We start from the raw sequence: 27,056 nt of genomic DNA on the forward strand, positions 1-27,056 counted from the left end.
TTGCATGGATTGCACCATTAGTTTGAGATTGGAGGTTACGGTTGGATTTTAAAGGGTAATTCTCATCAGCGCACTGGGATTGTTAGTAGTATATTAGGTTACATCAGGACAGTGAGAGATGCTGGATCGAATAAACCATTGTTATAAGCATGTTATAATGCTGAGCGTTGACACATAAGTGTTCGTTCTGGTTTGTGATTGAAATATACTGAACAGAACTGACATTGAGGAGGCTTGTTAATAGGTTAGACTTGGGAGTTCAAAGCGGATTGTACAGTACAAGTGATCTTAACCTCTGGATGTTCGTTAATCAGCAGTGTGCATTGGTCTTAAATACTGATGTTACTTTTGTAGTCAGCATGTTTAATACAAACTAGAAAAGTCCCTTTAGAAAGTTTACGTTATTGCTGTCATCTCTTTAATATTTGTCTCTAGTGTGCAGTTTCCTTATGCTTATAAAGGGTATGAGATGTGCAAGTGTAGAAATTTCCTTGACGTTTGGCTTTTTTTCTTGAATGGTTTCAATTCTGTTTCAAAGTTCTTAATTGATCTGGAGAGTAATCTCATACAGAAATGTGGTTTGGGCCAGGTACTTTAAGTAAAACTAAAGCTGGTGCTTCTTGAGGAAAATGTAATTTTTTAATCTCCATATAAATCTTATTATTTTTTTTATAGTGGAGAAAATCTAACTGGAAACACAGGGATGGCTTATAGTAATAGATTTTGACTCCTGTAATGCTCTGGTAAATTCTTTTGATTTCTTTCATGAGCCTAAGTCCTAAAGATCAAGTAGTTGAATGCTCTGCTACTCTTCAGAGGCAGGGTTAAATAAGTTACTATTCTGAGGTAATTTACCTATTCAAATAGAATTTGTAATAAGGTCTGAAACATCAGTGATAGTGTCCCCTTTATAAAAGTTTAAGGATATTTCTAAAATATAGATGACTGCAGCTGTTTGGTACCTAGATGAATTACTTTCTTGTTACAGAATGTATAAAGCCTTTTTTTTAAATAATCAGAAACATTTCTTAGCATTCACTTATTTGACCATACAAAGAGTATATCAACCTAAGTACAGTTTGACAAAGAGAGGTAGCGTCTTAGTTATCTGATGTAGCACTGAAGTCCTTGGCTTAAGAACACACCTGTTCATGCTATTTCAATCCTTAGAAGGGAGATGCAAAAGTCTCTTGCTGTAGGCTGAATGTCAGGTGTATAGTGGACATGTAGATCTTATTCTGACCTCTTAGGCAACCCATGTAGACCCCAGGTCATTACCTGCTCGGGGTGATTCATCTATAGGTCAGCAGCAGAGTGCATCTTCTGTCCTTGTCAACAGGTCTGCTCTATTTAGAGGTATTTGGAGCTCACAAAATTCACAAAGAAATAAAAACATTTTCTTCTGAGGCTATCAGACTCTGGAATGAGATCCCAGAGGGACACAGAATTCAGTCATTGTTAGGACAGAAGATTGTTAGATATTTTTTCTTTTTGATAAACCTCTCCTGCTGAAACAGCATAGATTAGAAATAAATACGAATGTATGAAACTGCTTTTCATAGGAGGGAAAAGGTTAAATACCTGGATGTTCTATGTATGGGAGCCTTTCCGAAAGTCTCTTAAATACTAGACCAGAAGTGCAGTGCAGAAAGCATAAGCGTTTAAAATGTAAACGTGGAATGTTTACTTGAGGTTGTCATTGATCAGTTTCTGCTACCCTTTTTTAATTTTTTTTTCCCATTTTCCTATGTTGTCTTATGTCAGTTTGGTAATTGCGAATATCATGCTAGCCACTTAGGTGAAAAAAGATTGTGTTGCAGCTGTAGCATCCATTCCTAGTTGTAGTAGAGGTACGAAAAAAGCTACATTTAGATGTTGAGGTAATGTCTGTGAAAATACTACTTGCCAACTTTACCTGAGGAACCATGAGTCTTTCAGCAATTTTCTGGTCTCTAACTCCTTGACTCTGATAGGTTAGTGCTATTAGGCCATCAGCTGTCTCTCTAAAAAATACTTTCCTTTATTTTGTTCATTTGTCTTTATATAGAAGAATCTTTACAGTCAACATGTATTTCTAGATGCTGTGTTAAAATTGCTGGCGGAGTCTATTTTTCTATACAAACTGAACAATCTGGCCCCTTGTTTTATTTATAAAGGTTCAATGTATCTTTGCCTGCCTACATCAATCTGCAAGGGAGTGTCAGAAAGGCCCCGCATTCGCCGAGCCGTGAGTTATCAATAACTTTTCAGATGTGTTAATGAATGTGGAACAAACGCAGTTATGTGTTTAAAAAAATATGGATCCACCTCCTAAAAAGAAAAAAACTCTTTACTGCAGTAGCAGGCATGATTATAAAGGGATTGCTCGAAATTTTTAGTGGTGTAAGTATAACTAAGCAGTAAGACCACCCTCTGGAAAACCTATTGTTGAACTGCTTTGAAGCTGTCTTCACCTTGTGGATTACGGGTTTTAACTGTTGTATCCTACAGGCAAATTAAGCACGTAGCGGTTTTGGAAACTTGCTTGCTTAATAATCTGAAACTTGGCCCATCTGAAAATGTTATATTAGCATCTTATGCATAGAACTGATATTTTAAAATCTGATTACATAATAGTGAGAAAGGCTTGACTAAGATGATACAGGTTTTTTATTCCCCTCTGTAGTTACCTCAGTAATGAATTTGGCTTCTTGAATTGTTTACTAGATTAAAAATTGTCAGTGTTTCAGGTCATGAAGCCTTAAAAAACTTAAACTGCAAAATATATTTATATTCTTTTAAAATATTTGATGAAATGGAAAAGGCTGCTATCTGAATGCATTGTATGTCTCTCTTTTTTAACCCCGGCAGCTCTCCTTGCTTCAGTAATTCACCAGTAGGTTTTCAATGATTAGAGATTTTAACAAGTTGTTAGGTTTAAAAAAATTACTAGATACACCCTGAGAGAGATTAAGAGTTATTTATCATGCCTGTGTCGTAATGACAAGAGAGCAGTAGTAGTGGTCTCTCTTCCAAATCTCAAATAGTGACGTTTATGTTATGACTCGAAGGAAAGCATATTCCTGCCCTCATCCCAAAAATACCCGCTGGTTACTTTGTTCTGAAGACTTTAGGTCTTGCTCCAAGATGGGATTATTTAAACTTGCAATTGGACCTCAGTGTGTGGGCAGGTTGATGCTTCTGCTGATGCAGGAACTACAACCTGCCATGATGACGATACTATTAAGATATTCCCAGCCCAACAAACAGCATGTAGAAAAGAAAAAAAAAAATTGCTGATGATAGAGATATGCAAACATCTACAAAATAATTTTATATATAGGCTATGTCCATATGTTTGACTTTTTTTTCAGGTTTGTAAGCATTTAAAATCATTCTTCTGCCAACTCTTTATGCTACTCCCATTAGAAATAGGAGGGTGTGTAGCATCCAAGAGCAAAATCATAAAATGAGTATTAGGTGGGATTCAGTGAAGACTCAATGTGTATAATTTTGGTTTATGAGGCTGCTTTTATATGCTAATTGTTGCATACAAATACATCACTATTTCATGCAAAATCTGGATAGAAGATTATATAGCTCATTTAACAAATGCTGTTGTAGCAAAGGATTTTTAAGTTAATGCTGTCTTTCTGGTTTCAAGCACTTTTCATGCTGCATTTTTGAAGAAGTGTGAGAGGATTTTAAAATAGCATTATAGAGCATTAAAACACTTATTTGTTGTTTTTGGTGTTACTTGGCAAAGAAGCATACAGTGCTTTAAGTTCTAATTTCCATAGGCCTTCACTATGTGACAGGGCAATGTTAACGCTTTGCATGTAACCTGCAGAACGTGTCTGGCTTCTCCAGATCTCTAACCTGGAATGTGTTGATTTCTATATTGCAGGTGACACGACCCGTCAGCGAATCAAGTTCAGTGATGACAGAGTGTGCAAGAGCCACCTTCTCAACTGCTGCCCTCATGATGTGCTCTCTGGAACTGTATGTAGCTGATTCTTGTGTTCTATTTAGATAAGAGTGGAGAAATTAAATTATATTTGTTCCTAGTAATATCTATTTTAACTTCACGTTTTTCAGCAAGTATCTATCTAGTGCTTTTTGGTAGTTCAGAGGAACTTTTATAAACAACTAATTTGTGGTTTATGGAGGGTTTTTTTAGACGTTTCCTGTTCTGTATGCTAATTATTACTGACAAATTCATCATTGTTTGCTATAACAAAAAAATCTAAAATACATAAGGTTATCTAAATAAATTGTGCTGTAGCAAAGTGGCTTCAAGCTAGTACTGTTGCAATCAGTAGAAGAAAAAGGAAATATAATTTGTGCATAAACTGTGAAGTTACTTTCTTAAAACTTGATGTTGCAGTGAGTAATTATCCCACAAATATTTGTGATGGGAAGAGAGGTGATCTTTCCTCGAATATTTTAGTGAAAACAGTTGAAAGTTCAAATATTTTCATTTCTGGAAGCTGAGATACATTGAGCATGATAGTGACATGTGATAGTGACACCAACATGATAGTTGGTGTACAACATCCAGTGACTGTGCCATTTTCACAAATTATATGTGGAGATTTTCAAATTGCCTTATGACATACTAACACCTTCACTTTTTTGACTCGGATTTTTGTGTACTCTATAGTTAGAGGTTCCTCTGCCTGAGCATAGCAAACAAGGGGCTTTGCACGCTGGTAGTTTTGTCAGTGTGCCTGTGCTTTACCTGTGGAGCCTGATTAAGGTAGCTTATTCTTTGCGAAAGGCAGGTAAGTCACGTTACATTGATTACTTAACCTAATGTTCCATGGTGATAGAAGAATTAACAGTAGAGAGATGTGGTATGATGACATGCAGTGTCTTGTGTGCCTACCATTCTTAATGCTGTACTTCGGTAGCTTTCCAAATTGCGAACTTGACTGGAGCCTTTAATGAAAGACAGAATGAAGTTCACTTGCAAAATTGAAAACTGAAATGTATAGACCTGGTAACTGATTGATATGTCACCTGGCCTCTAATATGCTTTCCAGCTAGCTGTGATTTTTAAATTAACCGTAACATTTTTGGTTGATCAAAGGGCTTCAAACATGTATGCACATGCTAATTTTGTTTTACTAATTTTGGCTCTTGAACTGACAGATCAATAGTTAGTCCGTCCTTCCCTCTTAAGAAGAGTCCCTGCAAAAGTAGGCACAACTATTTTTGAAAAAGAAAGAAAACTTTTGAAAAAGAGGCAAAATACGTAGTAGAACTGAACTAGAGAAGTTGGCATTTTTCTTAATAAAAAAGGCAACGGCATAGAAAAGGCCCACTTGTTGAGCTTTCTCATAAGTTTTGTGGCTTCCTAAATCTTTTTCCTATCCTTTTATTTTTAACTGTTCTATGCATTACTGCCCAAACAAAATTTGGGGGGGGGGGCGGGAGCAGGGAAGGGAGGAAGAATGTATTCTTCTTCACCCACCTATTTATGTTGTCCGGTGTTTTGGTTGTGTGATGAGCAAAATAGCTCATGGTTGGGGGAAGATACGGCACATACAGTATGCTATAAAAGCATAGCGTGTGACTACAAAGTCATTGTTCAGAATCCACAAGAAGATACTGTTAAGAGTTATTTGGCAGCTTCTCATCTGATTTCTGTAAGCAAAGATTTCTAGAATGGCTGTCTTCAGCAAGTAAGAAGTGTTTATCTTTAGAACTATAAAATTTGTAGGTATCGTGGGATAATGCCTCTTACAGTGCAGACCAAGCATGTAGGTTGGGCCTGTTGCTCCTAGTTTGTTGGTCCTCACTGAAAGTCCTCATCTGTCTTGTACTGGATTCTGCTGCTGCTCCTCTTGGAGTACTAAACTAAGCTACTTAATCAGTGAATATTACTCTCTCTTTTTTCCCTTCCTCATAACGCAGTTAGTCATTGGACCACAAAATGCGTTCCACGATGCAATTCTGGGTCCAGAAAAAACAGTGACTAGTTTAATCCTTTTAGTAGGAGTAGTAGAAAGGGACTCATAAAAGAGAGACTTTATCAGACCCATGTGATATTCCGCTGTTTACCTAGTCATGGGTCTGAAGAAATGGACCATCGGTCTTAATAGCACAATTTTTAAAAGGGCAAGAAGCATGTAGTGTGACTGAACAGTTTATTGTTGATTTGGAAGATGATTGTGGAGCTTTCTCCAGAGTTTTCATAGGAAAATTTTGCTGCATCTTCATGTTCAAGATCCGTAGGTTACAAAGATTGAGTGATCTTTTTTTTTAAATTTAAATCCAGAATCTTATACTTCTGAAATAATAAGTTCTCTGGGGACATCTTAGGAGGTTAATCTCCTCGTTGACTAGATTATCAGTAAAATATTGGACACAAATTGCCTTTTTTGTGTGTGTCACAAGACAATCTGTGTAATTCTTGTGGGCTGCACGTTACTGTTCCCGGCTGCAAAATGCAGACTTCTATGCTATTGCAGTCCACCCACTCTTTCAAAAGCTTTCAAGGAGGACATTCGCAGATAATGCAAGACAAATGAAATGACTCATATGAGTAGGCTCTGTTAATTTAGTGTGTTCTTTTCCTTAATGGCCAAATACCCAAAACTGCCAAGGAATTTATTTCCCTTGAGAATAAAATCATGTTCCCCAGGCTGCAGTATGTATTGATGAAAGTAGTGCGTGTATACTTTTCTTAGAAGATTGGAGACACTCTTTGTTGTCCAAATTTCTGCATATATTATCTCTTCTCTTGTTAGATGAAGTGTGTGCTTGTTCTTAAGAATACTGTATGAAGTCTTCTGTTATTTCTAGACTTCTCCAGAACACTGGCAGTAGGTATTTACCTCAAGTTTCTTTGATCAGATTTATCTTTTAGTTAACATTTCAGGAAAAAAACATCCATACAAGTTAGTGAAGTTTTGAGTTTTACTCAAATATCTGTTATTTAGACTGGCAACAATGCATGGCTTCCTACTTTTTTGAGCTTTCTTTTGCCCTTCTCTGTGTCTTGCTTCCTCAGAGAAGTTTGTATTTAAGAGGATAAAGTTGTCTTTAAAGGAACCCTAAATATTTGACCTAGGAATGTAAAGCCGTAAGAATTAGATGTATTTTGAAATTTTTTTTTTTCTGGCTGCTGTTTCCAACAGGACAACTCATTCTGTATCGGTTACCCTCCTCTTCTACTTTTCTGGATAGACTTGTCTAGTTGTCTGCTAATGAGCTTCAATTGTTACCTACTTAATTCAGGAGATTTTGGTTATATTCCTATTTTGTGTCATTTTATTTAGGGACGTGTGTTTGTGCTGCCAGGTTTCTGGTTTTGTAGACTTGAAAATTTGAATTCACGCAGTCAGGTGTCTCTGTGCCTGCAGGAGATGATTTTGTGTCACTTTGGGGAGAGACAGGGAGAGTATGGGTTTGGATTTTTATGGTCTGCTTCTAAGTGCAACAGGAATAATGGGCTACACAGAAGACATAGGTAGAACAGTGAGTCCCAACAGCAAAAATTTAAACACAGATAAAATTATAGCATCCGCTTTCAGTGTATTAAATTATGATTCCAAATCTATTGTGCTTTGTGATTATCTTATTTGAAATGTGTTTTGAAGTTTGTGGGAGGCACATAGTAAACTAATTGGTAAGATCACAGAAATGACTTTGCATTCAAGGTTGTAGAACAGTGTCTGTTTAGAATCTGCTTTTAACAATGCCTCTCACAAAAGCTTATTTTTAACTGACCTTTTTTCATTTTTTGGTGCTCTGCTTTTTCATAATGGTCGCTTGGGCACTGGTTCACATACATAAGTCAGTGGTTTAAGAGTTCATTCATTCATTTCAAGTTGAGAATTTTATTATGAGAGATTAGTAAGACTTTGTAAACCCTCACTACTGGGACACTGAATAATTTACCACTTAAAGTTAGCAGTTTTTATTTAAAATTTGTCTTAAAGGGTTAGCACTCTTTAGCTTTTTTTAATCCTTAATAGCTGCCAATGATCAGGCTTGTATTTTTGTGTTAGGGTTTTTTTCCCCAAACCATAGTTCTTGAGTTATTTTTCATTAGCCTTACAAATTTTTTTTTAAAAATCCGTATTATGAGATTAGGACTGAAGCTACATATATAGGAGTCAGATAACTCCCCTGTAATGGTACAAATTTACTAAGCAACACTCTGGCTGTAAGCTCTGTGCTGTCTTTTGGCAGGTTTTACAAGATGTATAAGAATATGTTTTCTCTGTCTTTGTATGTTTCTGAATCAATAGCTGAGTACTAATGAAAATGACAGGATGGGAAGATTTAAAGCAAATACCTTTTAATAAGGTGAAAAGTAGTAGTGTCCTGAATGTTTATAGTAACCTGCTAGCTATCTTTGAAGAGCCCAAGCAATTCAATACTTCTGCAGCAATCCGGCTTTTTTTATTAGCTTGATTGTGCTTCCCCATTGAAAAAAAATTCACAAATATGTGAATGTGGTATGTGGTCTTGCAAACCGTGGTTGAGAAACTGCTTTCTGCTCAGTGGATTAACTTTGTATTTGTATTGATGTGCATTTTTAGAGGACTGTTGCTTCTTGCATTTTATTTATACAGACCTCGAAGTATGCTCTGTCAGCTCAGTCCTGCAGTTATGCATATCTTGAGGTGCTCATTAATTTATTGCACTCAGCTCTTCAGGACTCTTGCTGACTAAAACTGTATTGATTGAGACCTTGGTTTAGCAATATACTTTAATATGGGATTAACTTTAATCTTATTAGGGGTGGAATTCAGCTTCAGATTAAGACATCTAAATTTAGGTTTCAGCTGAGAAGCTGGGTGTCGAAGCTCGTGCTGGCGTCAGAAGGGGTATAGGCAGTGGAGCCTAAAGAAAGATTCAATTCATCCGCCACTAGGTGTCCCTCTCAAGGTGGGATGAATCCATTTAGGTTCACTGACTGTACTGTCTAGATTTCCTTTTACTGTGGAAGAGAAGTTTGGGTCGTTCACACATCTGCAGATAGGTGTTTGTAAGGTGTTTTAATCTGGAGTTATTTTCTTTGCCAATAGTCCCATTGGCTCAGTGGATTCAGTGCCTGAAACGTAGGTGTGCCAGTGTGATTATTCGCTGTTGTGCTACAAAAAGTAGGCATTCTGCTGGAGGGTATCAGCTTTTCAGTTCAGGACTGATTTGATGTGATCTGCTTCAACTTTGCAAATCAAATTAAATTAGGCTTGCATAAGCTACCTCAATTTGTAGCCTTCAGCCCAGTGGTGATGTAAAGTGCTCCATTGTCCTGGCAAGTGATCATGCAGTCTCTTTAACCAGATTCTTAATTTCTTTGACCAGAGTCCAGGAAAGTGAACTGACTGTACCATATTCCATTTTAATGGGTTTAATTTATCTAGGTGAAGAGGTTTTTTATTATTCTCTGTATGGTTATCTAATGTCAATGTTAATATATAGTCAGGCTATAAGACCAAATACCAAGTACACTCTGAAATATTTAAAAATAAGATAAGCTGATGCTAGCTTTGCCTTTCAGTGAAGATCTGTTCAAAGGACTTGAAGTCTTCAGAAGTGAGAGTATGGTTAAAGGGAGAGACGCCTTTAAAGTAGTAGTATACTTCTGAAGATACCTGGAATTTTCAGTAGTTGCTAAGGACTTTAATAACTTGATTTCTGCCTCTTTTTAGCTTAACTCAGCATTTCTTTCTTGCTAGTGAAGTCGTAAAAAAGTTAACCCCATTAGTGGAGTCAGAGAACTTAAATCATGCATTATTATGTCATCCTAAAGAGTCCCCTTCTGAACATGTGTTGCCTGCAAGAAAGGACAGGCTTTATCACAAGTCTAGAAGTCTGTCAGAAACAAAATTATTAGTGCAGATGAAAAGTGAGTTCCATAATAAGGAAGATGACAGGAAAGAGTCTCTCTGCAACTTTTTTTAATCAGTAGCAAGGGTGTTCTTATACAGACCCCAGTAGTTGCCTTGGCTGTTTGATAAAGGGAGAGATCTGGTTCCTCCAATATAAATTTTTCAGTCGTGTTAGATCTTCCTAAGCAAACAAAAAACCCTCTTGCTGAATGTGAACTGATTTGGTACAGGTATCTTTATAGCTAGAATGAATTCTTTACATAAACACTGCCCAGAATATCTTCTTTCAAAACCTACCAAAGATGTGTGCTGTTTTTAGAAGCATTGATAGTGTGCACTACTATGTGACACCTGGCTCAACATCAGCCCTCCATGTTTTAAGTAGCTTTAGCTTTTCTGTGCTCTTTTTGCACTCCATGTAGAATACATTCAATACTCTAATGTCTGATGTCAAAGGAATGTGTAGTAGTTGTCAAAGTGCCAAAATGGGAATTTTGCTGTAGGTGGCTCAAGATCTGAAAAGAAAGCCGTCTTAATTTCATGTTCCAGAAACTGCATCACATCATAGTTTAGTCTCTGCTTCAGCTGTTGTAATCAGCAATTCTGAGTGCACGTTTATTTTACAGATATGCTCTTCAGGTTCTGTATTGCATAAGTCCTTGGCCAGCTCTTCCTTGTCTATTCATACTTAACTCGTGATCCTCTTTTTTTTTTTTTGATACCTGATGTGGTTGAAGCAGAGCTATGCATCATTGTTAAACTAAACCCATATTTCTGTATTAATACCAAAGGCATTCTATCCATTTTGTGGATGGGATGAAAAAAATTATTACTAAATAATTTCAGTGTGAGGTTGTTTGGGATGAAAGACCAGTTGTCTGGACCTCAGCTCTGGGAAACCAAATAGCTTTTATTGCCCATCTAAAACTGAGAAATAGAAAGTGTTACAGAAAATGGCTAGGAAGGTGTTAGTAGAAGGCACTAGTTTCTTTAGCAGAGCTCAGCAATAGCAAAAGGACTCCTGATATCCTGCCTTGCATGTGGTTGCCTAGACTATTTTCTAGACTAATCCTCAGCAATAGCTTCTACTTGTAAGAAAGAGTCACCAAATATGTAGGGATTTACTGGTTTTAATCTTCAGTAAAAGTACAGCCACTGCAAAAAGCCCGAAGGCATGGCTTCACATATTTAGTAAACTTCAGTTATGTCTAGCCTGGGGACTTGGATGTTCTCACCTTTCTTTATTTGCTTTACTCATCAGGACTGCTCTATAAATCACTTTATTGTAAGTCTGTCTAAAAGCCAGTGTATTGACAGTGGAAAAACATTTTTTTGTGCATTCTTTTTAAGCCTTCATTAGTAGCTCAATGTCTAAATATTAGTCTCCCTCATAGCTATCTTCTGCGTGTTATTGATATTTAAATGGCTGACTACCAGTGCTTGTTCTTTGTCTCTGGAGGAGGGCATGTATGGCACCAAATTGCAAGGTGGGCACACGAAAAAGTAAAATAATGTGTCTTACTGTATTTTCTGTCCATTTCTATCTGCTGTCCCTCTACAGCTAGCCATATGAGCTAAATTATAACATGAGCTGCTCTGTGCATATTAAGGTCCTCAGCAAACCTGATCCAGCATAGACTTTAGGCAGTAATGAATCATCCCCAAGATGAATTGTCTTTGCCTAATGTTGCATAACTTACACCAGCAGAAGTACTTTCTAGCCTGATTTTTGCATATAATATGCAAACTGGTTTAAGAGTTTTAAATTGATTTTTTTGTCTTTTTACATTGGGATTTGCTAATAAACCTCTTAAAGACATTTAGTAGTAATATTTCTGCAAAGATGCTTTCAAAAGATTAGCCAAGACTAGTACAGGCTGTGTTCAGGAGTAGTTTCGACAACAGTATAATTTCTTTATCAGTGAAGCTAATGAAAAAGAATCCTTTTCTCTTGTACCTGGTGGTTCTTGCTCCGTGTCCCTTATGCCACGTGAGTATTTATAAGGCTGCATTCTGTTGGATCAAAGAAGGAAAGGGGAGCCAAAATTTCCTGTCTTCTGATTGAGACACCTAACAAAAACAGATCCCTCTAACACCCTTTTCATCCCCCAAAACGCCACTAATATTACTGAAAGTTATTCAAGAGTTTATGAAGTGGTGTCTCGATACTGTAAGAGCTCCTATCTGCTTAAGTCCCCTATTACATTGCCCCCTACATATTGTCAGGACATCTGTGTGGCTGCCTGACAAGTTGGACAAAGGTACACTGCTGAAAAATTGTCTCTGTTTTTAGTTTACTAAGATACGTTTTACCCAGTTAGTACCCAGATTGTGTTCAACTGAACAGGCAGATGTGCCAGCATGGGGTGGCACAGTGTAGTGGTAAAGGGAGGACAGAAAACTTTTCAGTAGTAATGTTGGCTCAGAGTAATCACCATTCTTTCAGACTGTGCATTTACAATTCCCAGTAAGAAGAAAAGAAACCAGAAAATGTACTGTCTTGAGGAGGGCAAATCCTGTCCAAATAGACGGAAAAGTATAAAACACATGTAAAGTGAGGTGTGTCATGGTAGTGTACTGTGAATTCTAGGTTTTTTTAGTGTGATGGAAGTTTATTTCATGCATTTATTCGAAGGCTATGTAGATTGTTTATTAAAATAGCATTTTTCTGATGCTATGGTAAATGTTTTTCAGGCTTTTTGTCACTGTATTCGGATTTATTAAAGTGTGTCATTAGCCTTATCTACGCATTTAGAACTGGAGTGCTTCACTTAAAACAGGATTGGTCTTGAGTTTTACAGTTTAATCTTAAAAACCTTATCAGTAGAAATGATAAGTCAGCATAAAGACAAGCTTTTTGCAATTTTAGGAGATTTTTTAAGTATCTAATTTTCAGATATTTTAAAAATGTTTGTTCATATTGCTTTCGTAGTACTGAAGCACTTTCCTGAAAGATTGCTGCAGTTTAAATAATGCAGCATCTAATGACTTGGAAATAACTGTGTGACACATTGCTCAGCTTCAAGGTCTTTGTGGATTTGCATCAGTTAACAAAATTGCTGAGGCCCTGTGTAGTTGCAGAAGAAAAAGATACTATTTTTCTTTAGCACTGCAATTGGATGTTCTCTACTGCAATCAAATGTTTTTGAGAAAACAGATTTATGGTGGCTGAAGGGTGGTATTTAAATAACTACAGTTTATAAAAAACTCACACAAGTTCAAAAATCTGTATTGTAACGATGTTTTTTTCTGTCTCTAACATTTGGAAAAAACCCAACAACTTCTGTAAAAAATTCTTTAATGGATTTATTGAGACATCTAACTGATGACTTGAGAAATCAAAAGCAATTGATGTTTGTTTTTTTTAACTATACATGCAAAGTTTGAATTGCTACTTATATTTAAGGTTTTTTTTGTTTAAAAATAAAGCACTTATTTGGCTCAGGTACCAAGTGACTTGCAGCAGTTTACAAAACCCACAACACAAGTTATTAATTATTTTAGTTTTTGTTCTAAAAGTGTTACTAAACTACAACAGTAACAGCTTTTTCCATCTGAGTTCAACTTTCATTATGTGCTTTCAATGTTAAGAAAGGATTAATTTTTCTTAATATTTAAAGTGAGCAGTGCCAAGAGCAGACTTAACTGAAACTGTGCTGGTTTTAAGTGATGCAAATAATAATCACTTTCACTGATTTTTACATCAGCCTGTGCTTTTGAAGAAAGGGTACCTTGGTTTTGTTCAATTTTGTTTCCATTACAAATTGTTTTGGGGGGTTTGCTTGTTTTGTTGGGGGGGAAGGTGGTTATTGTTTTGGGGCTGTTTTTTTGTCATGTGCGCATTGTTCTGTCTTGATCACCAAACAAACTTTTAGGGAAACAGATGGAATTAGAATTCCTTACACTATGTAGTATGCAAATTTCAATTTAAAACCAGCATTGGTTACCTAATAAGATTCTGGGCACTCTTCTCAGTGGTGTTGTACACAAGATTAGTGATGTGGTCTACTTTAATTCATGTTTCCTTTCTGTCCATTCTAGAATGGTTTTAGATTACAAGTAAAATACCTACACTTTTTCTTCCCCGATTCTTGAACACAGTCCGATACTCAGCACATCTTCACTCATCTGCAAAACATTTTGATGGGATTTGATTTTTGGCTATCTTTCTTGAAATGCTTTGAGAACTTTTTTTTTTAAGCAGCACTTACAGTGGCGCTGTTGTTGTAGCTCTTTCAGGTAATGAATACAACTGGAATATCTATCACAGTGTGCAGAGAGTTCAGATCAAGCACTTGACCATTTAATTACCAGTTATTTGCAGGGAACTTGGTTCTCCAAAGCTGTTTTAATGCAATACAAGATGTCCCCTTTTAGTCACTTTTTGAACTTTCATTAAAACAACATTTCTGTAGGACATTAATGATACCCTGTAACGCAAACATATGATAAGATAAGCTGGTCATTTTGTCCGCTTCTAATATTTCCACATTTGTGCATGTTTGTTAAAGATCTGGTATTGTCTTATATCTTTATTAAACTGTCCATTCATTCATACAGGGGAGATGATTTGCTTCAGAACATTTGACTGTTAAAGAAAATCATGCTAACTTCATTCTGTGTAACACTCCTGAACAGTTATATCACTTTCCCTCTGTCTCTTTTCAGAGAATGGACCTTGGAGAATGTCTGAAGGTGCATGACTTGGCATTAAGGGCAGACTATGAAATAGCATCCAAAGATCAAGATTTCTTCTTTGAGCTTGATGTATGTATTTTGTCTTAAGGGTGGAGGGACAGCATAATTTGTGTATGTAGGTGGATAAACTGAGTAACAGAAGTTTAAGTTTTGGTACACACAGAAGGAAAACTTCTGGAAAGTAATTTTACAGAAGGAGGCAGAGAAACCCTTGCACAGTTACATAAAAGATACATACTTAATAATTGCATACAAGTATTTAATTTGTATTGGTAGTCATCTCTAGGTAGAACTGTTAACATTCTTCCACAGGACAGGATGCTGTCTTAGTGTTATCAAATAGCAAGCAAGTGTTAAGACTGTGTATGCTTTGAAGAGGATCTTAAATTCTATGCTTATTGAATAAAGTAATTTTGTATTGGGGATTACAAATCATATGCTGTTTCAGTACACCATAGTTTGAGTAATACTGTTTTAAACCCCTAACGAGGAAGTTAGTCTTCACTAGGAGAAAAAGGTTTGGGTTTTTTTTTCTTGTTTGGAGGGATGGTGTTAATATGCTTAATATGCTTAAAATCCTAGTGAAAAAAGTTACAGTATTGCATGTATTGGCTGGGTGAGGTAAACCTGAATATCCTTCAAAGAATTTTAATGCATGGTAGAAATGCTCACTACTACTTGGAGAAAACTTAAGACGGATTTATTTCCACATTCCTGCAAATACTTAACTATGACAAGATGTAGACTATGATTTTTTTTAAATCTTGTGTATCAATGTGTGATTAGTCACCATAAACTGCTAGGTAATTGTTTTACAAAGGTTTCACTAGTAAAAACTTACAAAAGTTAAGTGTTAAAAAACTTGGAAAGTGTTAAGGCTAATGAAATATTTGTGTTCTTGACAGCATTGATTAGTGTTCTTATTGATATTTTAGGCAATGGACCACCTGCAGTCGTTTATTGCAGACTGTGACAGGAGAACAGAAGTGGCTAAGAAGAGACTAGCAGAAACCCAAGAAGAGATCAGTGCTGAAGTTGCAGCTAAAGTAAGCATCTAAAACTACTTACTGAAGTCTCTTTGAGGGTCTGTTTTTCTAAGGAGCCAACTTAAGGCTTTGGCAAGCTATCTGTCTGAGAATTCATAATGACAATTTTTTTATCCTTCCCAAAACTACCTTTAAAGCACAGAGAGGAGAACACAGGGAAGAGACCTTATATTTTTGAGTCCAAGAAACTTGACTGTGTGTGATACCATGCCATATAAACGTTAGTAATTCCTACACTTTTTGATCAAAACTTCATCCATAAAGTAAACAAAATTTTATGTGCTTTTCACTGGATCTTCTAACTGAAAAAAAATTCATCATTTTTGGCATATATATGCACTTGCTAGGGGGAATGGTTGTACAAATACTAATTTTGCAAGACTGTGGTATAGACAACAGTGTGAATTACTTGAAGTTTGCGAACAAAATCCTGCTCTGGAGTTGGTACATAGACTTGGTAACTCAGCCTTTCTCTGTGTGTTTTTACATGAGGCAACTTTGGTTTCACTTTTCCTGAAGAAGTTATCTCCGCATGTTTCTTTTAATTCTATCCTACTGAATTTGCATATTATTCAGTAGTAGTTCAGATGGTTTTCCATAATTAAACGCTTTTCCTATGTTAAGCCTTTTCTTGTCTTTCAAGGCTGAAAGAGTTCATGAATTGAATGAAGAAATTGGGAAACTGCTGGCCAAAGTAGAACAGCTTGGAGCTGATGGGAATGTGGAAGAATCTCAAAAAGTAATGGATGAAGTGGAGAAGGCTCGGGTAAAGAAGAGAGAAGCAGAAGTAAGTTGATGGTGTAAGGGTTGGGGGATGGAGGGAGCAGGGTCCAATATTTAATTGGTTGGCATCTGTATAATGCAAGATGTCTTATCTGCTGTTGTTTCATTAACTAATTGCTTCATATAAAATAAAAGAATTTGCTTTGCGGCATCCTGTACAGTTGAAGTTTCTACCTTATAAATATACTCCTGTGCTATTAAAATTCTACTCACTTTCACTTTATCTTAGTTTAGTTGTATTGGCCAGTTGTGTCTGTGGACACTACAGTTGTGTCTGTGTTTGGGCTGACTTACGTGGTTAGGTCTCATGGCTCTTGCTGTGGCGACCCTGCAGTGCCTTGAGGTGCCCTGACGTGGCATGTACTGGAAGGCTTCAGTGAAAGAGAATTAGTCAAGGGTTTCCGTATCAGGCAAGTCAAAACGGTCTTTGTAATGTCCAGGTGGCAGAGCTCACCAGGAGCTTTTGCATATAATATTTCACCAAGATACTTAAACTTATAGAAACAAACATCTGCAGTTGTTTTAATGGTACCAGAGGGGTTGCTGGCAGTCTTGCTTTTCTGCCATCTGAGTGTCTGTAGGTAAATTTTGCTCAGATAACTTGTTTAATTAGCATCTAAAATGCAGGTAGATTTCTCAGGAAACTACTGCTGTTTTAAACTGGGTTCAGAATTAAAACTGGTATGATATTTTCATAATATGTTAATACAGTAATTGTAGTGTTAACGTGTATTTGTTGTTCCATATGAAAAAGTTGTTCATCCTTCTAAGTAGTATGATCTTAAGTAAAGGCAATAATCACCCACTTTGTTTAATTAGCAAGACAGTTGCTGATGTCCTGCACTTAAATATGTCCATTCTTGAAAATAAGGAACTTGCCTTGTATCTTAATGAGACAGGTGATTTATGAATAGTGTGAATTAACTAAAGGATGTGCTGGTGTACATTTAATTCAGTTTTCCATTTGTAGTATATCTCTTTGGTAAGGTGTTGTCCTGGTATTTCTGTGCATTGAGAAGTAAGAGCAAATGTTGTGGTTTTTTTTTTTTCTAGGAAGTATACAGGAACTCTATGCCGGCCTCCAGCTTTCAGCAGCAGAAGCTACGGGTTTGTGAAGTGTGCTCAGCTTATCTTGGCCTCCATGACAATGACCGACGACTTGCTGACCACTTTGGAGGAAAACTACATTTAGGATTTATTGAAATAAGAGAGAAGCTTGAGGAACTCAGGGTAAATCATTCTTATATTTTTGTGTGCGTATATGTGTATGCTCCTACTTAATTATTTGCCAGGCAACCATAATGGAATATTTCTTTTTGGGCATGTGAATTTTTTTCATATTACTTTAAAATTTGGGATTTCATTAATCTACAAAACACTAAATATTCTAATTTAATATCAGTTATCTGGATAATTTGATAGGATGACCTCTTTCGCACTGAGGTCGATTAAAACACATGTTCAAAGGAATACGATTCTGCTTGTAAAATGGAGAACTGTATTTTGAACAACAGTGATGTTGAAACATATTTAGCAGTCATAGGAGACAGCCAAATGAACTTCTAGCCAGGTAATTAGCTAAAAGTAATGAGACTCTTGAAAATAGAAGGACATGTAGTGGGCCTGAGTGAAAATTTATTTATTTAATTAGGATAAAGTGTTAATAGGGTAGTTAAAGTGTTAATAGTGTTGTAATCCTCATTTTTGGTACTAATACATAGGGAGGATGATAACACATGGTGAAGTTTTCAAACTAAGATCTACAGAATTGCTTGGAGCTCAAACAATTTTTTTTATCCAGACAAAGATTAGGAGGTGACTTTCATTCTATAGGTACCAACAACTAAAGAAGATTTTTTGTTTAAGTAACTTTTAGAGGCTTTTAAGCTTAACTGACAATAGATTAAGTAAGTTTGAACAACTCAAGGCTGCAGTCGTCCAAAGTCAGCATACAAAAAGATGTATATCCTGAAGTCAGGCTAGCTATTAAAATAATTGTTATGGGGAGGTTGCATGTCCTCTATAGCTTGAAGATGTGAAATCCAGTTGGAATATTATCCTAAACAACACTGTCTTGACCAGAAATCTTGTGCTGGAAGAAAGATTTACTGGAATTATTCTCTTGAACACCAAAAGTTTAGAATATGGTTTTGGACATAGATGCCATTTGACTTAATATGCAAATTATAACTGTAGAAGTCACTAAAGACAGTAGCTAAATGAGTTGAAGCCCTAAAAGCAGAAAATGCTGCTACTGAGTTTGAGTAAATTGGTTTGGTTTATATCTCATAATATTCCAGCTGTCTTGCATGGATACTGTGACTTACCCTGTGGAAAGCCCAACTCTTTCCATTGACTATAATGGTAATTTAGACTCCTAAATATAGCTGCTGTAACTTAAACCTTAGATGCCTAGAGTAGATCACGTGTGCTTCCTCTCATCCCTCTGTGAAATTATGCAGAGTCACTTGAACAAGAAACCTTGCTTGTAGTGAAATTATTGATATTGTGAAAGGAAGTATTGATATAATTTGACATAAAGGATTGAAATTAACTGATTATTTACACCATTCGGAAAAAAATGCATGGATGATTATTTCACATTCCCAAAGCATCAATAAAATAATCTTTTGAAGTACTTCGCTAACAAAAAAAGAAAACAATAACTATCCCCTCCTTCCTCAGAGCTCTCCTCAGAGATCTAATCAAGATGCTGCTGGGGCAATTCCACATCTCAGAAGAAGGTCTTTACAAAGAGTTGAATTTCTTGCATCATGTCCAGAAGGTGGCAAGACTTGGGTTTGGCCAGATCTCCAGTTGTGAGTTCCACATCTGAGGGCCCTCTACTGAGCGTGCCTTGTCCCCAGTAGTAGTGAGTTCAATCTGGGGGCTATCAGCTGAAACATCCTCTCTAATTATATGTCTCATGTTCACAATACAGAAACAAGTAGCCTCAAAACTAGGTATCAGCCCAACCAAGTCCTTTAAGACTAAGTATTTCTTTATGTCACAGCTGAAGGAGTTGATAAAACAATTAACTCCCAGATTTTGATTCCTTTCTACCTTTCCCAGTGGCCAAAAATGATAGGATTGGCATGGAAACTCTCACGTTAAAGGCATGACTTACTGCTCTGAATTCCCCTTCATGGAAAACCTAATATAACTCTACATATTTCAGGTCTTCGTGTAACACCCTTCTATTTGCTGCAGCTGTTCTGCAATAGCCTCTGTTTCTTGGAGAAAAAAATAATATATATACTGAGGAAGAGAGAGGAAATAATATACACAAGGGAAAGGGAACATACATGAGGGAAAGAACTGAATATTAACTGTCTAGATTATTTTTATAGCACCTTCATCTGAGAAATTTTGAAATGTAACTTAATAAATACATTCCTTTGCTTTTAGAGGATTGTGGCTGATAAACAGGAGAAACGAAATCAGGAACGTCTGAAACGTAGAGAGGAGAGGGAAAGAGAAGAAAGGGAGAAACTAAGGAGGTAGGCATCTATTTTAATTGCATATACAAAATGACCTATTTAAGTTTAATGGGAAAACTATGACGTAGTTCGTATACATTTTTAAATCTGCAGAATCACAATAGTCTGCATTCCTTGGAAACTTAAAAGGATTTCGAGTGAATTTTGTCTAACTCTTAAAAAATGAATTTTCATAGAAAGCCTTTGTAAAAGCTACAGATAGAAGTGTGTCTACATATTTGAACAAATGGCCTTTAAATGACATAATTTTCAGGTGGGTACCTTGTTTTGAGACCTGAAGATATCAGCTTACACACATGTGAGTTCCTAACATCTGTTAGATATTTTCTTTATAGATGTTAGAAATCTTCCTTATTGGAAGTAGTTGAATGTGTGGCTGAGGAAACTAACTCCCTGTTCTTCTATGAAATAGTTGCTTCCAGGCCTTGTGGGGCTAGAGTGGAATGGAATCTGAACTGTAGTTCTCTTGACATGTCAGCTTCAGAGGTTAACAGCATAAACTTTGAAATCTGTTACAGTCTGATAATGTGGCTGACAAGAAATAAGGGAGTACTGACTTGAACTATAAGCTTTTTCTGTGGGAGGGGTGGAAATAAAAAAAGCAGATTAGGTATCTTTTGGGTTTGTAGTGTGGTAGGCTCAAAAAATAAAAAATTAATAACTTTAAAAAAAAAAAACAACAAAGACAAAACAGTTGTCAAAGGGATATGTTTCCTGGTAAATGTGTTAAAAGATGTTAACATCAAATAAAAGGCCTTTAACTAATTGCTAGTAAAATAAGAAATACAATAATAGGTCAACTAGTTTTGTTTATAGTTACTAAAATTACTTCATTTGATAATAAGATTCTGTAAGAAAAATTGATTTACTATTTTCCATTTATTTCAGGTCGAGATCCCACAGCAAGCATACCAAAAGGTATATATATCTCCAGACGAGGAATACCATCAGTGAGGCTGGCCTTTCACAAGCTGAAACATAAGATTGTCTAGTACTATTAGTTTAAGATGTCCATCTTTACAGACAAAGCATTCTGTTACATAGTCATCTCTGTGTGTTTATACAGTATTTATCGTAATGCTGCTGAGTTTATACATGTATGTCTGTTTTGTGGCTACTACAATGCAACTTTTTGTCCCAAGTAATTCTTAGAACACAGAGAATTGCTCTTTCTTCAGAACAGAAGCTTGTGGTTCATACGTTTTGGTGAAAACCCATGGTTTTAAAATCCTAAGCACCATGTTACTTCTCAAGAGATGACCCGTCAATAGTATGAGTTTTCTTCCTAACTTACATAGTTGAAGATCACAAGAGGTATTATTGCAAAGTGATTTAAAAAAAAAATAAAATCAAAGAAAATCATTAACTTGTACAGTGTTTAGAGCCTTCCAGACTTGCTTTATTGTAGTAGCTATGGGGAAGGATATAGTCCTGCTTTCTCAGAACTATGTATTATAGTTTGGAGATGGCAGATGATCCCTATCACTGCATCACAAAGTTCTGCAACTTTGGCTCATAAAGACAGTATTTTAAAATTATGAAAAAGTAGTTTTTTTGCATATTTTTAATTCCTTTCAGAAGTCTGAATTGGCTATGCTGTCACCATACATACAGTCATGAATTAACTGTAAAATTGTCTGCATTGGTCAAAGGAGTTTGTAAGATTTATAATGTTGCTTTCCCATCTCTGCTTGCCTGTGATAGGACAATGCAATAGCTTTGAATGCTGCAGATCATTCTCTCTACAGATTTGCTTATGCGTAGAGTCCATAATATTTAAAGTACACTGATAGAGTAGCTAGGTGAATGCAATGTCTGGTTTAAGTCCTTTCCGTTCCTAGATCTAGGTCCCGAGAGCGCCGCAGACATCGGTCTCGCTCAGTCTCCCGGGAACGAAAGAGAAGGACTCGCTCCAAATCCCGTGAGAAACGCCATCGTCACAGGTCTCGCTCTAACAGCCGCAGCCGGAGTCGCAGCCATCATAGAAGCAGGCATAGTTCCAGGGAGAGAAGCCGAGAACGCAGCTCCAAAAAGAGGTAAACGTTAGCCTAGAAATAAATGGCTTTTCCTAGATGTGTGGTGAGAATTTTTGCACTAAATCTACATTTAGCACTTGGTAATTTAAACGTATTTTGAGACTGTCTCAGATTTCAGTTATACCTTTAGCATATTTATGATTTGACATACAGTAGTGATATTTTTTTAATAAAAATAATAGGGTCATGTATTATTTCTGTTTTGGAGGAGTGATATATGGTATTAGCGTCAAGTTGATAATACTACCAGCTTCCTGCAGTGTAGAAAGTCAAATAGTTATCTCCATTTGAACCCAGGGATATCAGCAGTCTTACTGTTATCCATTTGTTTTTTCCCTTGGGCTCCTGTTCCCAGCACTCAACCCCATCTGTTTTGTACTGGGCCAGATAAAAACAAGTTTAGATATGCCTGAAAATAAACTTGTTGCGTTGCATCTGAAGATGTTGCTTTTGCAAGGGAAGTGGTTCAACTCCTGAATGAAGGATTACTGCAGAGAGCAGTCTGGGGCTGTTGCTTTTGAATGTCTCGATTGCTGTCTGCTCCTCAGGTTTTGCTGGCTTATTTTAGATGAGTGAGGTAAGTGTAATTTAGAAGAGTGTTGGAATTACACAAGGCATCTGGAAGGGAGGGCTGCACATAAGCAGGGTTCCTTTCTTGTACAGCTCAGCCACTGTGGCATAGAGTTAAGTGCAGGCCTTAAAACCCTGGCAGACTGTTGACTTACAAGAAGAGAAAAGATCTGGTTTTGAAGTGGCTGCACATGCAGGGGTATATAATTCGAATTATCTTAAGATTTAAATCACCAAGGATGGAGAAATATGTGTTGAGTATGTTCAAGTATCTGTCGTCTCTTTGTCCTAAAAATGGACTTCTTTCTTCCTGGAGTAGGTAGGTGACTCTAGTCCCATTGTGCTCTGTAACAGAGCAAAGATGATGATACGGTTGATTCAGGTTGTCTTTTCCTTCTTTCTGTTGCAGATGTATAAAACTTAAATGTCCAGCACTCTAGTTGATACAATCAGTAATGTCTGGTATTTAAAATTCTTCAGGGTGTTCTTTAATGTCCTAAAGTCAACGTTTCAGACTCAGCAATTTCCATCTTGATTGTAGCCTGTCATCACAGTTATCCTAAAGAGCATGCCTCTTCAAGGCACTCACAATGGCAGATCAGCAAATCTTCAAACCTGTAGGTTTTAAGTCTTAGAATAGACATTTTCCTTTGAATCAACACATTTGTTAACTTGGATGAACCAATGTATAGAGCTTATGCTCAAATTGCCTTTAATCCTTCAATGTGCAAGGCTCAATTTCAGTCCTTCAAAGAAAACTATACTGATTGATTGTTCCAGGATTCTCACTGTAGTTGTTCAAACTCTCCAATATGATATGCGCAATGCAAATGATGCATTGTCTTCTGTAGGTTGGCAGAGAAATATGTAAGAACAAGGAAATAGTGTGCAGCATTGGTGCTCTCCATACAGCAGTAAACATGTCAGTTTCACTGCCAAAAGTGAAAGCACAAGGCAATTTGAAGATGAAGTCAGTGTCCTTTTGCAAGATGCTGTAAAAGGATAAGCCCTTCAGGCTTTGTTTTGTGTGGATGAGTTAAAAAAAAAAATGTAATGTGCTTCAGGGCACAAGATTTCAACCATACGATATTCAGTACTGGAAATATTTCTCCTGATGTCCGTCCCTGCCCTGAACGAACCAAACACACCTCGGTTGGAAGAATCCTTGGTACAAATAAGAGTTTTGCATTACTGTTAACTTGAGGGAAGAAATTTCTGTGCCATCATTAGCAGGTCTTACCTCTTATTTCTCTGAGGTCAAGCAAAATTTTTGGTCTTAAAGTACATGTATTGTGTTTTCAAGAGACCAAAGGAATCTTTGAGCTATGATCTTGCCACACTGGGACCAAGACAGCTATTGAACTTGCAGCCAGGCTGGATACCTCCTTTTTAGAGATGCCCTTCTAGCCTTTAGAGCTGCTTTTCACATGAATGTGGGAGAAGCCTTTCTGTTGAATACCATATCACTGTTAATGCCAGTAACCAGAATAAACCTGAACTTGCAGACTCAAATATATTATACATCTGTGTCTCCTAAGAACTCTTTTTCTAGTCCAGGGGAGTACTTGTTGCCAAATCCTATTTTTAAAAGTTTGGGGTTGGTGTTTGGGACTTTTTTTGTGTGTGTGGTTGTTTTGTTTTGGGGTTGACTTTTTTTGAGGAATTTCTTAAAATTCTGATGTGAAATGCTTCTATATAAGCATGTCTTCCTTAAGCTTGAAACGTTCAGGTGTCCAAGGAATTCTGGCCAAGAATACTCTGGAAAATAAAAGACACATTCCAGCAAGTTAAATTCTTCAGGAAGGAGTCATAGCCTTTTGGTTTTAATAACCAAATAAATTGAGATCTGGGGAGCATGGTGCTTTTGCCAAACTCTTGCAGAAGAGCAGAAGCAATAGAAAGACAGGTGAAAGCTGCAGCAGTGGCAACCCATAGTGTCACTACTTCTAGGGCCTTAAGGGAAGTGTGGAGTGGTGGTTGCGATGTGGGAAGAGTTGCATCATTTTATGTTAACCTAAAGCCTTCAGTGTGATTTTTTTTCTTTTTTTGGGGGGGGCAAGGGCTTGGTTAAAGTACTGTAAGATACAGTTATTGTAGGCTGCCGAATCCTGCTATAAAAGCTATTCATGTGTCTGGGTTTTTTCAGTTTTGATAGCATCGATTATCTTCAACATGTAAGCATACTAGACAATTAGACTCCTTACTGGAGAAATTCTTGATGTGCTTCTCCTGGAAGTCATTTTCCCATTTTGTTCTGTATAACAGCATTATCACAGGGAAACATGCTGGGTGTTGTTTGCAGCAAACCATGCAATTCCTTCTTGTTTCCCTGTCCATCTCTCTTCAGAAAGTATTTTCCAAAAAGCCTTTCACATAAAATGAAAACCTGCCACCTCTCAGATACTTTTGTTCTGAAAGATACTTCTTTTTTCTCATATTGAGGTGGAACAAACTTCTTTACTGTGTGGGTGACAGGTAACAATGGAACAGGCTGCCCAGGGAGGTTGTGGAGTCTCCTTCCCTGGAGACATTCAAAACCCACCTGCATGTGTTCCTGTGCCCCCTGCTCTAGGTGTGCCTGCTCAAGGAGGGGGGTTGGACAAGATGATCTCCAGAGGTCCCTTCCAACCCCTACCATTCTGTGAAAGTAAAGGGATGTTTATCATGTCCATATCTGAGATAAATTCTACAAATCCCTAAATTTGTCTGAAAAACATGTTTTCTTTAATCTGTATCATCATTCACCCCGTGGATAGATTTAAATCTGTTGATGGCTGGGATCTCGTTTCAAATTCATCAGTATAAGGAGCGGACCCCCACACTCTGTGGGCGCAACAACTGAACGTATACAAAGTATCCGGCAATAGTAGAAAATCCAAGATAATGGGAGAGCATCTGGTAATAACAGCAATGTACCTAAGGTAATAGGAACTCTAGGTCTGCCCAGGCTTGGATTACTGCCTTATCAAGAGCAGGTCCTGCTTTTCCTCACTGTTAGCTCTAGGTTCCAAATAACTAAAACGAATCATCTTTCATCTCATTAGAAACAAAGTACCTAATTAGTTGTTCTTGATTTGCAGTGGGGAACTGAATATTTGCAGTTAGATTTTGGGATGCATACTCAGTAAGATCATTCATGACAGCAGAGCTAAATGTGGGTAAATTTAGAAACGGTTGTGTCAGTATGCTTGAGCCTGATTGCAAGAATTCATGTGACAAGGGCTAATGTACTCCCATATAGACATTGTATGGATAAATAGAGTACCTGAAGTCATAACATGGGGCTTCATTTCACCTGGCTTTAGATGACTAGGTCAGATGTAAATCTCATGAGTTGTATTACAGACTTATCTGACATAATTTTTTGTGTATTTTAAGATGAGACAAATCAGGTCTTGAAGTATCTATTTATTCTGCTGGCTGTTAAGGAAATCTGGCTGATTAGCGTAGATGTCTATGCTGCAGACATTTAAAGCTGGGTGAGGTAGATCCCACTTTCAGTATTTAGATTTTTTTTTTTCTAAATATCCTTCAGATCCTGGTTGACAACAGGGTATTTTAGGCCTATGCTAATTCTCTGCTGTGGTAGAGAAGTACAGACTTTGTTTTCCTGGTTTTCTGTTTTGTGTGGGGTTTTTTGTTTGTTTGTTTTTGTTTGTGTTTATTTCAAGTTAAAAGCCAGGAAAAGCACCGGCCCATTTAGTCAAGCATCTTACCCCTTGGAAGGTTTGAAACTGTAGCTACATCTTTCTCTGCTTTCATAGATCTGAGTGGCTGCTCTAGGATTTTCCTAGACTGCCAAGGCTGCCCTAGGATTTTTGTCCCAGGCTATTTACTAGTTTTTTCTGTCCTCAGGCCCAATGCAGGCATCCACAGATACTGTCTTGGAACCAGTATCACGTATTATAACACGATTCATAGTTGGTGAATGTAACAGTGTGGATGCTGCCCACATACCTGGTGATGTGGGTGGTTTCTGCTGAAGAATCCACTTGATCAATTAGGAAGTAATGCTTTCTGAGCGTTCTAGATAATACAAATCTAGTAGAGGTTCTAATTCTAAAGGCTATACCTTGCCCTTGAGAAAGGCAGGAATGGTATTTTAGATCTAAGTCTTCTGGCAGTAATGCTGCTTGCTAAAGTGACTTTCACATCACTATTCTGTGATTGATTAAAGCCAGTCTTCCTTCTTGTCAGCTGATTAGAGAATCGCCTATAGAGGGGTGGGACAGATGGACAAATGCATCTTGCATTCCCCCAAAAGTGTGTTGAATGAAAAGCCAAAGCTGTGGATGGCATCACGTCCTATCTGTCTGCCTGTTCTAGGATTAGTTACTAGAGTTAGCCTGAGTCAATCAGTTTGGAAGCATTGTTACTTCTGCAGGGGACTTGGAGCGTAAGCTACTTGTGGAACAACTATACTAACTCCAGTGTTACATGTAGCTTCTCTTCTTGTCTGGCGTGTAGTTAGTGGAATAGGAGCAGTGCCTGTGGATCCCAGTGTTTGCAAATACTGTCTTCCAATAGAATACATTGTAGGGAAAGTATTCTTGCCAGCTGAGGAACTAAAATGAAAGGTCATTTCTTTGTAAG

The 27,056-nt window shown here is 37.1% G+C and overlaps 1 protein-coding gene across 4 annotated transcripts in view; it reads left to right on the forward strand.

The window, feature by feature from the left end:
* LUC7L2 (LUC7 like 2, pre-mRNA splicing factor) overlaps positions 1-27,056 on the forward strand; it is a 35,416-nt gene that overhangs the window by 6,496 nt on the left and 1,864 nt on the right. Inside the window, exons 2-10 of one of the 4 annotated variants that reach the window (XR_010373175.1) lie at positions 3,887-3,981; positions 14,499-14,597; positions 15,464-15,574; positions 16,218-16,361; positions 17,411-17,587; positions 19,043-19,176; positions 19,766-19,857; positions 20,746-20,775; positions 21,699-21,807. Coding sequence is in view for 3 of the 4 variants with exons in the window: in XM_064453064.1 (XP_064309134.1) it covers positions 3,887-3,981; positions 14,499-14,597; positions 15,464-15,574; positions 16,218-16,361; positions 17,411-17,587; positions 19,766-19,857; positions 20,746-20,775; positions 21,699-21,897 (947 nt within the window). In the remaining variant the exon portion in view is untranslated. Of the gene's footprint in view, positions 1-2,156; positions 2,228-3,886; positions 3,982-14,498; positions 14,598-15,463; positions 15,575-16,217; positions 16,362-17,410; positions 17,588-19,042; positions 19,177-19,765; positions 19,858-20,745; positions 20,776-21,698; positions 21,898-27,056 lie in introns of those variants that run through there. The other 3 variants (XM_064453076.1, XM_064453064.1, XM_064453055.1) reach the window with 3 other exon arrangements.

Source organism: Phalacrocorax carbo, chromosome 1 (assembly GCF_963921805.1).
Source record: "Phalacrocorax carbo chromosome 1, bPhaCar2.1, whole genome shotgun sequence".
Lineage (NCBI taxonomy): Eukaryota > Metazoa > Chordata > Aves > Suliformes > Phalacrocoracidae > Phalacrocorax > Phalacrocorax carbo.